This window comes from Populus alba, chromosome 15 (genome assembly GCF_005239225.2).
Source record: "Populus alba chromosome 15, ASM523922v2, whole genome shotgun sequence".
NCBI classification, from domain to species: Eukaryota; Viridiplantae; Streptophyta; class Magnoliopsida; order Malpighiales; family Salicaceae; genus Populus; species Populus alba.
This window is the reverse complement of record NC_133298.1, coordinates 13,640,666-13,655,435: the sequence shown is the minus strand read 5'-3', so window position 1 is coordinate 13,655,435 and position 14,770 is coordinate 13,640,666. Positions and strand designations below refer to the sequence as shown.

Genomic DNA, 14,770 nt, shown 5'->3' with positions numbered 1-14,770 from the left:
TTCATTCTATATTTCATGGTCTCAAGCCATTTTTTAGAATTAATATCAGATATTGGTTCCATGTAATTTCTAGACTCATCAAGTATGAGCAACTCGTTATTTTTCGGCTTTTTGAGAAGTCCGTATCTCATTAGTGTATGATATGTCCTACCAGATCTGTGGAGTTCTCATGTCTCTTGACCTTTATGATGAGCATCTAATGTTATTGCCTCAAGTTCAAGTTCTATTTGGATGTCAGTTTGTGGTTTTTAAACTTCTTCAAGTTATATTTTCCTTTCATTGCTCTTTTCAAGAAAAATCTTCTCTAGAAAGATAACATATTTTGATACTTGTATTTTTGCTCAATGAGATGATAAAAATAATATCCAATAATTTTTTTTGGATATCCTATAAAATTACATTTATTCGACTTAACTCATAACTTTACAAATACAAGACATTTTATATAAGTGTCATATCTCAAATCTTTAAGTATAATAAGATTGGTCTCCTACTTCCATATCTTATATGTAGTTGAATCAATAGATTTTGGTGGAACATTTTTTAAGAGGTAAGTAGTAGTTTGTAAGGCATAATCTTAAAAGAAAGTGAAAGGTTTGTATAGCTTATCATGGAATACACCATATCAATTAGGGTGTAGTTTCTCCTATAAGAAACTCTATTATATTGTGGTGTTCCAGAAGATGTCTATTATGAGAGAATTTTGTTCTCTTTTTGATAATCTTGAAAATCTTTATTGAAGTATTCATCATCTAAATCTAATCAAAGTATCTTAATACCCTTTCCAATTTAAATTTGAGCTTTATTTTTAAATTCTTTGAAACTTTCAAATGATTCAAAGTTTTATCAAATACACATGACCATATTTAATATGATCATTAATGATGAAACATGTATATCTATTTATGGAACGAATCATTATTGTTTTAAATATATCTATGTATTAAACCTAATAATTCATTAGATCTTTCACTCTTTTAGTAAAGGGTGTTCTGGTCATCTTATCTAATAAACAAGCTTTATAAGTTTCATATGATTTATAATCAAAATGATCAATTTTTTTTTATGTAACTTAGTAATTCTTGTTTAATTAATATAATGTTGTCTACAATGGTATAAATAATATGAATATTAAATATCTAATTTGTTTTTCTTGCAATTTATATTAAACCTAGGCATTTCAAGATCAGGTATACACTAATCCGGTTAGCCTGCAATTCGATTTATGAGATCAAAATAACCTATTGAAAAAAAAATTAAAAAAAAAACTATAAAACCCAATTAAAAATATTCGATAAGAAAGGAACCAAACAAAATAAACATAGTTAACTCAAATTAACTTGACTTAGGTCAACTTTCTAAACCCGCAACCCATGTCAAGAGATCAGTATAATTTCATATAAAACAAATTGAAAAAAAAAAAAAAAAAAGCCTGGTTTCTAACCAACCCAATAATACCTCTTTATCTTTTGCAAAGCAGTAAGAAATTATTCGACGACAGCATGAATCTAAGACTTCTAATAATTTCAACGTAATTCGTTAGGTATTGCACCCTGACTGATTTTACAATCACGATCCAAATCTATTATTTAATTGTTATAAAAAAATAAAAAAAGAGCTTAATTTTATTTTTATTTTATTAAAGTAGATGTTTAGATTAATTTATATATATTTTAACTAATATGACAGGTTTTAAAATTAATAACTATAAAAATCTTTAATAATCCTAAAATGAGTTTATAAAACTCAAACGAAAAACAAATCAATAAACCTGACCATCTACTCCCTTCATTTGAAGGAGCTTGATTTAATTGTTATGAACATGAATATAAGATAAGGCACATTGGATAGGCTTTAACGGTCTAGATGTGTGAATTGTATGCGAATTTGAACAAGCCAGCGACACAAGCACTCCAGAAAAATACACAAGCAATCCATAGAAATAAGCTTCGGCTTGAAAATAAATACAGAAATTATAGTATTTTCTGTATTTATTTTCAACACATCTCAGCTTATTGTAAGTTCGAAATTCACACTCAAAATGTTACAGCAACAAGCTGGAACTCCGCAAATGAATACCGTTTTCTTCAAAACATACTACAAGCTTGTTATTGCTTCTCATGCACTTCAGAAAATTGCATCAGACTCTACATGGAAATAAAGCTCTCTGAGTACTTATCACACACAATAGTTCATAGAAAATTATACAGTATCATTCAGCAGTTGCAGTCTCATCCACCGGTGTAAGATCTTCATGCTTGCCGAATTGGCTGAAGTTTCCCTTCTCCTTGAAGAGCTGATTATGATGGTGCCTGCAATACAGACGATGCTCATGGGCTACATAGTTTGAGGGGCTGATGACACAGCCTCCATGAGCGCATCTGAAACAAGCTTTATGATAAGATGTTCCATCAACTGCCACCTGAAAGATGCACAAAGTTGGGGGCAAGAAACTATAAGAATAGTTCCTAATTTTTCTCTTTCCACAACATCAAACATCCACTCTGAGATTTGAGAATCTTAGAAAACAAACACATGGGGTAGAGATTTCACAGACTTGAATTGGAGCATTAATGGAGAACTACGGGATGCAAAGATGTCTATTTGTGAAAACATTTTGAGATAAAATAGAAAAATATATGACTTGTGTTCAAGCCCAAAACATAAAGTTCTTGGACATCCTTGGTAGCATAGCTTTCTATTTTCATTAGTTTTAAACATGCTGCAAAACAAGCAAAGCCATCAGCTGCAATGATCTGAACAGATTTATTTGCTTAATTTAATGCCTTACATCTTCCAGCCCTAGTGGGAAAAAATGATTTTATTCTATCAAAACATGCATTATTACTATTATTAAACCACCTCATTTACCTTTTCGAGTGGGTAAACAGTTTTCTTGCAAGCAACACATTTTTCCTGAGTTCCAGCAAACATACTTGAAACTTTGCTGTTGCTAAGGACCTGTGCGGTTTCATTCAAAAAAGAAGCATCTTAATAACCATTTTAAAGATTAATAAATCAAATATGAAATGGTTGTAACTTGTAATGAAGTTTCAATACCTGATCGGCAGACCGGTCACCTCTAACAGTTTTCGGAGTGCCTAGGAAAGGGAGATGAAAATAATAGCCCGTGAATGAAATTGAACAAGTGGATGTTACACAGGGTAATGTGCTTCATGAAAATTAATAACTGGTTTTCACCTTCAAAACTTTTATCCAAGCTGCCTGTCATCTTGAAAAGTTGATCAAAGTGAGGCTTGCAATATAAAACACCTTCAAAGGATGAATAGTTGCTCAACTGCAAAGGTAAAAAGGAACATGCTTAGATCAATTAAGAAGAAAACATAATAGAAAACACGAGTTCATATGTGTTTTACAATGAAAACGAGCACCATGTTTTCTTAGGAACCTAATCCCGAAGCTGCCCGAAATCTTTATAATAGGTTTCCGCATATGGCTACTATGCACTAGTTTGACCAGAAATCCAAAGTAGGTGTAGTTATGTAGTTATCAACATTCTTATTCTGCTATATGTTAGTTCTTCAATCTCTGATTACCTTTTTGTCATCACTCAATTACTTCAAATATGGCTATACTATGTCTTTTGATTTCGGGAACAAGCCCCAGGTCATCCCCCAGAGATACAAGCAGAAACGTAACTCAGAAAGTCATGAGATTGGAGAATGAATACGCAACTCAATTAAGATCCATACATGCTTACAATAAAAGATAAGTTTCAATGTATCTTGATTGATGAGGTGAAATCCTTTACAGTATGTTTTCTTCCCTATGTATTCACACCCACTTCAATTGCCATGAAACTTGCCAATTGCATGCTGATTTAGTTAAACCATGTTTCTGGTGGTACCTAGCAATCAGTATGGCAAAAAAGGAAATGAGAAAAAACTGCCACTGTTGGTTATCTTATCTGTGTTCATGCTGCAGGTCGCAGATATATATCAACTTAAATCATTCAGTTAAACCAGGAAACAAAGTTCAATATGAAAACAATATGATTCACACGCTCCAAGGACTGAAGAAACAGACAATTTGCATTTTCTCAACCTTCTAGAGGTCCTGCTGTGTCCCTGTACCATGACAATAACTGCATGTATCTCTCCATGGTAATCTAATAAAGTTCTCCATATTATGATGTAATATTGCCATAAAATTAACTACAAAAATAGACACCTCTGTATATGCAAAATTACCATTTTGCTGTTTTAAATTTGATATCTGAGAAATTGTTGAATCAACTATGTGGTTTGAAAATGAACAAAACTCCAATGAAGAATTGCTTTTTAACCCATCCACAAGTCATTGTTTGCTTGACAAAGATTTGAAAATGTGACCTCTCTCTCAACCCCACCTCTCCTTCCCTTGACAACCTGTGGGGATACCCGATCACCGCTCAAAAACTGAGGATCTACAAATAATTTTCATGGCCAGAAAAAGGGACCTACATCAACCAACTAGGACAAACAGCATTTAATATCAAAGAGTCTAAAAAACCCCATCTATAGATCATCCAATTGAAAAAAAAAAGATGAATACATATGCAAAATCATGATATCAATTACTTGGATCCCCAGAACAAAAAAAGAAAATTTCTATTGTTCGAGTACTAGCTATGGCAATATATATTGGGATAATCATGTTGGAAAGCAAATCAGCTTCAAACACACACAAAAAAAAAAAAAAAAAAAATCCTTTCAGTTGACATGTATATTATCTAATCTTGACACGACAAGCAAGCACACAATCATCAAGTTACACAACCTTCTCTATAACCATGTACTACAAAAGTGAAGAAACTGAACTAAAAGGTGACTATAAATATGTATGATCCAGTAAAAGAGGAGATGTCAATATTATATCTGTATCTTTGAGCAGACTTCTGCATGTACTTGTGACACACACACACACACACAAAGGGAGGGTGGTATCAACCTTGAGGGTACCCTTGCAGTGGTGGCATCTAAAACAAGCCTTGTGATAGAATTTGTTATCAACGGTGAGTTGATCCACCAAGTACACAGTCTTATCACATGCTTTACACTTCTGAGTTGTCCCTGCAAATGTTGCCATCGATGATTACTTTACTTTGTCAAATAAACGGGTGAAATAGATATTGATAGATGATATCTAGCTAGCTATCTATCTATCTTTCTGATGGATCTTCTTCTTCTTCTCAAAAACCTTCGAAATGATTGGTGGTGGAGGTGATAAATGGTAAGAGCCTAAGAGGAGAGGAGACTTCCAAAATCTGTGTGCGTTCGCGATTTACAGCCCAGAGCGTTAAAAAGAGGGAAACCTAACAATACAGATACGTATTACTAATTTACTAGTAGACCGTAGACGCAATAGAAAATGCAAGGCGTCTTTGTTGGCGGCATTTTGGTCATTTTCTAAAACTAAAGTAGCTGACTATATTACATTGTTGCCCTACGTTCCGACAGGTGTCAAGCTACTAGACTTGAGTCATCGACTGTAAGAGAAGCTCTGTGATTTTATTCTAACAAGAACCTAATCTAGTTCAGCACTAGATGGATTCGAACATATCCTGTTTTTTACTTTTCAGGGCATTAAGCGATAGTTACAAAAAAAAAATAATTAAAATTAAAATTTTTATCGACCACCAACCTAATCATGGTAAGGTGTTCTTTGAACCAGCTTTCTTTTAATTTTTGGATTTTTCATAAGAACATCATCAATACTAATTTTAAGTTTAAGTCGTTCGCATGTTAATTTTAGCAAACACACTTTCCTTCAAAATAATAATAATAACAATAATTCTATTAACAATTAAAGAATTTATCTTTTTTAATTCTTACTATTATCTCTTAATAATGCACAAATCATTATATTTTTCTTGTTTGAATTTGGATTTGACTACTTAATCAGTCCCTTAAACTCGTAGTGGATATATGTTGCCTACCTTAATGATACAAAAATAAAGTATGCTTTTGCAAAGAAACGAGGGAGAGTGGAGTTCTTGCGTGAGCTTTTCTTGAATTGCGCGGACATTCCAAGAGGTTTGCAGTGCTGGTGAGAATTGCTGATAATCTTCAGTTGACTTCGTAGTTGGGCTATAGCCTTTTGTAGATAGTGTCTCTGTCTCCCTGCCTTTATGATCTTTCAATGTTCTTGATTGAATGCTTTCTCTATCAGGCTTTGGATTCATCCATGAACCTGCAGCTAAAACAGCATCCTTTTTTTTAATTTTCTAACTTTAAGTGTATAGATAGTTTCTTTTTCTTCAGTTGTTTTTTTTAAAAATTCTCTGTTCCTTGGGATCCATTCATGTAGCTTACCTTGCATAGTTCAGTCATTGGCTATCCTTTGTGTTAGAACTAGGTCCTCCATTGATTCTAATTGTGAACTTGGGTTTTGAAGGACTTCTGTCATCCATTTTCCCTGTTATGCTGTTCTCCGGCTGATGAGCTTCAGAAGTTATTATTCAAAGTGGAAAGTAGATTAACTATGATTTCCAGGCTATGTCTGCTTATATATATGTGTGTGTGTGTGTGTAGCAGGTAAGAATACATAGTTACTCTTGCTTCAATATTCAGAAGCAAGTCCTCTTCTCTTTCTGAATTTCAATAACAAAAGTAGCTTTTTTCTAAGAAAACCTTTTGACTTCTTTGGTTTCTTACCATTTTACCTACTATAATTGTACGTTTGACAGTGTAAAGTTTGCAGTCCTTGGTTATTTTCTGGAGTGATAAGATGAGGCAGTGTCTAAATTATAGGCTTGCTGTGAGCTTTTCCTGTTCTTGTTGATCTCATGCTTGCAGGAATCTGAAACATGGCAAACTTGTTACTAAAATCAGATATTTGCCTCAACCACATAATGAAAAAGAAGTGTAATTTGACTTATTCTTCCTGAACTTTACGGGATTTTTCCTACCTTTCTCTTCTGGAGACCCTTCAGGGCTCCGCCATGTAAGAATTTATATTGCTTTTAAGTTTTGTCATGTAGATGGTAATTTATACCTTCAAAATACTCCTTGCCGTGCAAGAGGATGTGCTCTTAACTTGTTTAAATTCCTTAAACATTAGAAAATGGAGAGGGAGAAAAAACAAGACGTCTTCTTACATGTTGCTTGCAACTTTTTTTCTGGGTTTTTAAGAGACCCTTGTTAAAGGAACAATCTTGCAGGTGCCCTAGTTGAAAGCAGTCATATGTATCAGCCTGTGCCGCGCCGGTAAGTCGTCTAAGATGTGAAAAGTTACTGGTCGAGCATGCTCTAACATGGGTGCTTGATAGGAGACTATAATTGTACTGCCCTGCTTGTTCTCAACAGGAAACTGGTGAGAAGCTATCTGAAACTGGAAAAGCTCGCTTCTCTTGTAACCTCAAGTTTTTTTTGCAGTTTTCTTTTAGCATGCCTTGTTTCTTTTTCTCATTTCTGGCTTCTTATTGTCAACTCTGCCTTCAGGCTGATGCTCAAGACTTTGGTAATCACTACATTCGAACTTTGGTAAATTAATTTAATTTGATTATGACACCTCTCTTGGCTGCTCTTCACAATTATCTAACATTTCTGTTGATGGTTCCTGTTGACACAATCCACAGAAGCTGCTGTTTACAAGGCATAGAGGAGCAGATATACTAGAATCCCTAGTGTTGAAATGATTATCTTTCCAGGAAGCTTGCGGCTCCGATGAATACTCGTCTGAAAAAATTCGTCGAAATGCACAAATTCATCTCAAGCTCGTACGCAAGCAATAAAACTTGAATGCTTGAAATTCTATAGCTTTGTTGTGGATTGCCATTTTAAATTCGTGCATTTGTTTGACAACACAAAATACGACAGCGAGACCTTTTAATTATCTGAAATTTGACTTCTTGTTCACGGTTTAATGGTGCCAGAAGAAGGATTAGCTTTAATTTAAAATTACACTTTTATTTACCAAGTAAATTTTTTATGGAATTTTCTCTCCGAGAAAAAAAAGCTATTAAAGCTACATGATTGTATCATTTTAAGCATATCCTTCAATTGTATGTGCTTTGGTCATTCAACAAGGGCAACAAGGATGGAAGAAAACAGATGTACATTCAAATGTCCAAGGGATCCAAAAACAGGCACCACTAGGGTGATTTTTCCATAGGCATGGTATGAAAAAATGACAAACTTTACAGCACAGAACCCAAAAAAACGAAGCTTTTGAGGGCAAGCATTTGATCACAAATGGCAGTTACTACTTATTGGACACTGAAAAAATTGCAAATGGATCTGATGTTCCTGACAGAAACAGAAATCTCTGACACAGAACACCCAATTATGCACTTTTATTTGCCTCTTTCCGAGCTTCTTCCCGCATCACTGCTTTGACATAAATTTCATAGCAACAGCCTGAAACAAAAACATAGTATAAGATTGCAATTCCTGGTGAGATAATCTATACACTGTGCACATGATCTCCGGTTAAATTAAAGCAATACCATCATTCAAATCTTAAAAAGTTCATTTTTTTCGTTGATTAAAGTGCCTGCTTCCAACTAAATCCACTAGCAAAGCACTGGAAAGTTCAAGTAAAACGACGACGACGACGACGACAGCATGACAAGACTCTTATGCGAGTCTTTAGTGTATCAGATTACAGTCAGTCATCATGATATGGAGACAGTGCACGAATAAAAGCTCAAATCATCTTACTCGTTGTCTAGATGTGCTCTTTGGATAATTAATAATCATTCCAATTAACAACAACGACATTTACATGCAAAATGTTTGACACTCATTTTTTCCAATTCTATACCCACTAATGAGGTTTAACCAATCCCAAAGGTTTTTTACCAAAAAAAATCTTAAGAACTATGTGCAATTTTCTTCTACTTGCATGGACAACAACATACCTGCTACAACAACAAGAGTCAGAACATCTCCAGCTCTTTTGAGTCTCCACACACTCTTCTTATGTGATTTGAAACACTTGAGAGCAGGGTCTTCAGCCAAGAGCTGTAAGATAAACAACTTAGCAAACCACTCATAACTGAAACTCCATAATCACACATTCACTTATTTTTAGCAATTGATTATTTCAAGGTAGAATTGTCTTTTAAGAGGTAACTTTGTAATTTTCATGTCTAGAGAACTGCAGGAGATAGCTTTCTGGCTTTACTGACTCTTTAATATTCCTAGACTATGAAATCACGTTTTAAATCAAAACAGATTGTAAAGAGCACCAGTTGCAGATATTCAGCAGTGTATCAATGCCTCCACAACTTTGTCATTTCCTAGGCTATGGGTTTTCTTCCCTAGACCATGAAATTAGTTCAAAATGATAGGAAAGACAAGATTAATCCCAAAAACTATCGAATCTTTATTGGCCGTTATTTATATATATAAATATATTTAGCTCAAGAATTACTCGACTTGACTGATCGCATTCTGTAATTACAAATTCTAAATTTATGGATAAAACAAACCAAGCTTCATTGAGCAACAAGCACAGAAAATGGCTGGTTTTACTAAAAACAAATGCTAAAAAAGCGAGAATTTTATCAAAATCATGATTTGGGATATGAATAATTAAAAAATAAAGAGAGAAGCAAGATTACAGGTTTATGATTTAGACAAGAAGATATCAGCATCTCATCAAGTCAAAAACACACGCAAGAAAAACCCTTAAGCAAAATAATAAAGGAAATTAGAATATAATTAGTGAGGGTGAGAGAGAGAGAGAGACAGCTTTCTCGCGAGGACCAGGTTCAACATGGAATCCGCGACGCGAAATAGAGAGGGCGTCCTGTGTCTTCTGTACAATAATAAAAAAAAAATGAATTCATAGACATGGAAAGAACGGAAATACAGATAAAAATCAAAATCAAATAAGAAAAAAGACCTGAGATTTAGATCGGAGGTGTGAAGAAATGGAGGAGGAGCAATTCTTCAGTAAGAAAGCCATCTTTTCTTCTCTCTCTTTCTTTCTCCTCTCTGCCTGGTCAGTGCGTAGATAGAAGAGTTGCTTGCTACTACTACGATTTTACGATTTAACCCATAATGTTTTTTGTTTTTTCAATTTTGCCCCATTATATTCACCATTTCGCGAGTTTTTCTTCTTCTTTATGCAGCACCAAAATATAAGGGTGAGAAAAAACCGAAAAACTGATTAAATAAAAGAAATATATAAAAAAATAATTAAAAAAATCAAATCATAAAAAAACTAATTAAATTGATTAAAATTTTGAAAAATCAACCAGTTCGGTTTCGGTTCGGTTTTAGTTTTGTAAACTTGAAACCAAAAAAACCGAACCGAACGGAATCCAAATCGAAAAAAACCTGGAAAAAAACCAAGTCAAATCAAAAAAATCGAGTCAAACCGAAAAAAACCAAGCCAAAACTGATTCAAACTGAAAAAACCAAGCCAAGCTAATTTGAACCAGTTTTTGTCCTAAAAAACTAAACCAAAATCGATCGGTTTGAACCGGTTTTAGTTTTTTTTAAAAAAAAAAATTGGTTTGGTTATTTAAAAAAAAAAACGAACCGAACCGAAAATGATTACTCCGACCAAAATCTAATTTGATTGGCAAGTCGTTTACTTAAAAGCTGGAAATAGCAACTATCTTCTCCTTCCTACTACTCTATATAATCTCTGTTATTTATTTATTATTTTTGTTGATTGAATTTTGAATTATTGTTGAGTTATGAGTACCAATACAAGTATTGTTCGAACTGATAGTTGTTATGGTTAACAAGATGAGATTCAATAAGGGAAAGATGGACAATATAATGGTCATTGAGAAGGTTTTGAGATCCATGACACATAAATATAATTATGTGTTGTGTTTTATTAAATAATCAAATGATTTAGATGTTCTTACCATTAATGAATTATAAAAGCAGTCTTTTAGTACATTAGTAATGTATGGAACTTTATGTTATGGAACAACAAGCATTGAAGGTTACTTTTGAAAAATATTCAGAAGAAAGATGATGAGGTCATGGCGAACTTAAAGGATGAGAAAGAGAAGAAAGTAAGCGTAGTTTTGACAAGTTTACTATTGAATGTTATAATTGTCATAAGCTTGGATATTCTTAATATGAATCTAAAAAATAAGACGGTTACAAGAATAAGCTATATAAAAAATACTAAAGAAATATTGTTAATGACATATGTAACTGAGAATGAAGCCAACATAAAGGAACTGTGGTTTCTTGATTATAGATGTAGTAATAATGTGTGGTAAGAGGGAGCTTTTCTCAAATTTCAAAGGAAACTTTAGGGAAAAGGTAAAACTTATAGATAATTCAAGCATGAATACGATTGATAGAGATAATGTGCAAATACAAGTGAATGGTTTTGTATAGGCTATTAATGGAGTATTTTATGTTATATGATTAAATAATAGTTTGATGAGCATTGGTCATTTAGCTAAGAATGGAGTTGAAATCCTTATACAAAGAGGGACATGCAAAATTCATCATCCTAAGAGAGAGCTAATTATAAAGGTTACAATATCCTTGAATTAAATGTTCAAGTTATTTGTTCAAACAATATTAAAGGGGGAAGATTGGTTTATATTTTTTTTTTCCATAAAAGATCCAACTTGACTTTAGTATTACAAATATGGTTATCTAAGCCTCAGTTGTCTTCAAATTCTTTAACAAAAAAGAATGATGAGAGAGTTATCTTGTCTTGAAACCTCAATAAAAGCATATGAAGATTATCTAGTGGGGAAGCAGTAGAGAGATTCATTTTCTAATGAAAGCATGTGAAGAGCTTCTTATATTCTCGAACTTCTGCATGTTGATACTTGTGGACTAATCAATTATATATCCAACAATAATAAAAGTTTTATGATTAGTTTTATAAATGATTACAGTCGTAAAGTATGAGTTTATTGTTTGAATGAGAGTGAGAAGCATTTATCACTTTAAAAAATAATATAAAAATATTATTGAAAATAAATTAGGCTCAAGTATAAAGAAGTTTGCATACTGACTGTGGGAGTGAGTTCACATCACTTGAATTCACTAATGTTTATAGTGAACATTATATTTGAAAAGAACTAATAACTACAACCGTATACACTCTTTAATAAAATGATTTTACAAAGAGAAAGAGTTAAACTATCATGAACATGGTTCGAAGTATGCTTTTAGAGAAAAAGATCCCTAAAACATTTTGGCCATAAGTTGTAAAGTAGACAATTCATCTTCTTAACAGGAGTCTAACTCTTACAATAAAGAACAAAACTTCACTAGAAGCTTGGAGTGGGTTCAAACCTTTAGTGGATTATTTTAAAGTTTTTGGGTATGTTTCTCATGTTCATGTTTCTAATTACAAACGAGAAAAGGTTGATGATAAGAGTGTAAGATGTGTTTTATTAGAGTTAGTGAGGAGTCAAAAGCATATAAGTTGTATGATCCCATTTCTTATAAGATTATAGTAAGTAAAGATACAGTGTTTGAAGAAAACAATAACTAAGATTGGAATAAAAAGTCATAAGAAAGTTATTTTGGCTTATTTGAATTCAGGAGACAATAACAAAGATTCGAATGTAATTTTTGAAAATAGAAATGAAACCAAAACTAAGAAAAGTGAAATTTATGGTTTAAATTAGTTAAATAAAGGCATTTCATTTAAATCAGGTGAAGATCTATTACATGTACAAAAGTTAAGAAGGCAACCAAATCGAGTAAGGGATTATATAAGAAAATATGGCATATCTAACCATATATGCACTTAATGATCCAATTTTATACAAAGAAGCAATAAAAGATGCAAAGTTGAGAACAATGATGAGTATGAAAATTCAAGCTATAACAAAGAATGATTCTTGGGAATTGATAGATCTACCTACTTGAGAAAAAAAAAAAGGTTAATGTGAAATGGGTATATAAAACAAAGCTCAATAAAAATGGTAAGGTAGGGTAGTACAAAACTCGTTTGGTTGCAAAAAATTACACTAAAAAATACAGCATGGATTATAAGGTTCTTGCACTTATAGCATGATTGGAGATAGTTTGATTGGTGGTTTCTTTTGCAATTTAAAAACAATTGATAAATTTTCAGCTAGATGTGAAGTTAGTATTTCTCTGTGGAGATCTTAATGAAGAAGTTTTTGTTGAACAACCTTTTGGCTATGAGAAGAAAGGTCATGAACAGAAATTGTATAGGTTAAAATAAGGTTTTATACATACTCAATCAAGCTCTACAAGCTTGGTATAGTTGGATGGCCATATCTAATCAAGGAAAGCTTTGAGAGATGTCTTTATGAGGATATATTATTCATTAAAATAAGAGAATGAGGTAAAGTTCTAATTATATTCCTTTATATTGATGACTTGATAGGGCATATGTTTGTTGAATTTAGCAATTTTATAATGCTTGAATTTGATATGATGAATCTTGGAAAAACAAGATATTTTCTAAGTATAAAAGTAATGCAAAGATTGCATAGCATTTTATATGTCAAAAGAGGTATACATAAGAGGTATAAAAAAGGTTTGATATGGATAAATGTAATCTAATTCATAATCCAATTGTTCCGGGTTGTAAAATCACGAGAGATAAAAATGGAGTAAGGATAGAAAGTATTTGCTACAAGCAAATAGTTGTATTTAATGAGATCTTTACATGTTGGCTTGCCTTTTATTTTTCAAGTTACAAGTTTTTCATGCTAACTTGAATTGATTCGAACTCTTTTTTCATCCTTTCTTTAACTCAATGTCTTCATTCATAAATAATGAATTGAGAACTGAGTTATATCGTTTGCCCTTTTTTATATATATAAAAAATCTCAAGTTATCATTATTTTTTTAATTTGGTTCATTTATTATCATTACTTATTTTTTATCATCTAATTGAAATAAAACCAACTTAACTCATTTTAATCAATTACATTAGTTATTTTTTAAAAAACATGTTTATTCTACATAAACATCATTTTAACTAAAAAAAACTTTCTGGCAAGTGTATAAATGAATTTATATATGTAATATAATATTTTAATAATATTAGTGTTAATATATGTCTAACATTAAAAAATCATAAAAATTATAACTCTATTAGTTCAAGCTTTTATTTATTTTTATCATTTTCTTATGACTGCTCCATGTTTATGATTTATGTGTTATATTATTTAAGTTGGATATTTGATGTTATTTTATAATTGATTGTATTTTTAGAAATTATTTTTTTCAAAATAAATTGAAAATAAAAATAAAAAATAAGTTTTTTAAAATATCAAATGAATATGAAAGATCAAACTCATGATAAAATTGGTGTTTAAAGAACCAAGAATTATAACATCCTTCTTTATATTAAAAATCGAATAATATATTAATTTAGGTTTTGTTTTGATTTTTGTAGGTACCGAAAACCAAACTAAATTTATCAAATCCGAAACCCCAATTACAAATACTCACCCCTAGATTTTATACATTTGGAAATTGAAGTCTAGATTCGAGCCTAACACCCCCCCCCCCACTTCATGATAATAAATAAATAAAAATAAAAATAAAAAGTTGTAAGAATAAAGTAAAATTCAATAGTTTACATGAGCACAAGTTGTTCTTAAAAAAAAAAAAAAACATTAAAAAAGAATTGTAAAAGTAAATCCCAAACCATGCTTGCAAGTATTATTTTAAAACGAAATTATGGGAAAAATAATAGTTTGCTGCTTTTCTTAAACTTTTGAATTTAAATTATTTTTTAGTTAACATTTCATACAATTTATTAAAAAAAATTAAATATATCAAATTAATGAGTAACATTTCATAAATTATTCTCTTGAATTTATTTTAAAAAAACATAT

The 14,770-nt window shown here is 31.7% G+C and overlaps 2 protein-coding genes and 1 long non-coding RNA gene across 3 annotated transcripts; 1 reads left to right on the top strand and 2 right to left on the bottom strand.

Moving 5' to 3' along the window:
• Window positions 1–1,912: 1,912 nt before the first annotated feature.
• On the bottom strand, window positions 1,913–5,342 carry LOC118033433 (LIM domain-containing protein WLIM1). Its single transcript, XM_035038419.2, has 5 exons — window positions 4,951–5,342; window positions 3,202–3,298; window positions 3,061–3,101; window positions 2,872–2,961; window positions 1,913–2,422 (listed from the first exon to the last, which is right to left on the bottom strand). Exons 1-5 carry the CDS (start codon window positions 5,086–5,088, stop codon window positions 2,213–2,215), a joined length of 576 nt encoding a protein of 191 aa, XP_034894310.1. The 5' UTR covers window positions 5,089–5,342; the 3' UTR covers window positions 1,913–2,212.
• A 566-nt stretch (window positions 5,343–5,908) lies between these two features.
• LOC118033435 (uncharacterized) lies at window positions 5,909–7,859 on the top strand. The gene is made up of 4 exons (XR_004684854.2): window positions 5,909–6,048; window positions 6,172–7,314; window positions 7,443–7,484; window positions 7,580–7,859. It is a non-coding gene; the product is annotated as an uncharacterized lncRNA (long non-coding RNA).
• Window positions 7,860–8,041: 182 nt separating this feature from the next.
• Window positions 8,042–9,946, bottom strand: LOC118033434 (succinate dehydrogenase subunit 7B, mitochondrial). The gene is made up of 4 exons (XM_035038420.2): window positions 9,853–9,946; window positions 9,697–9,765; window positions 8,864–8,966; window positions 8,042–8,360 (listed from the first exon to the last, which is right to left on the bottom strand). The coding sequence occupies exons 1-4, from the start codon at window positions 9,913–9,915 to the stop codon at window positions 8,287–8,289; spliced, it is 309 nt and encodes a 102-aa protein (XP_034894311.1). The 5' UTR covers window positions 9,916–9,946; the 3' UTR covers window positions 8,042–8,286.
• Window positions 9,947–14,770: the final 4,824 nt, after the last annotated feature.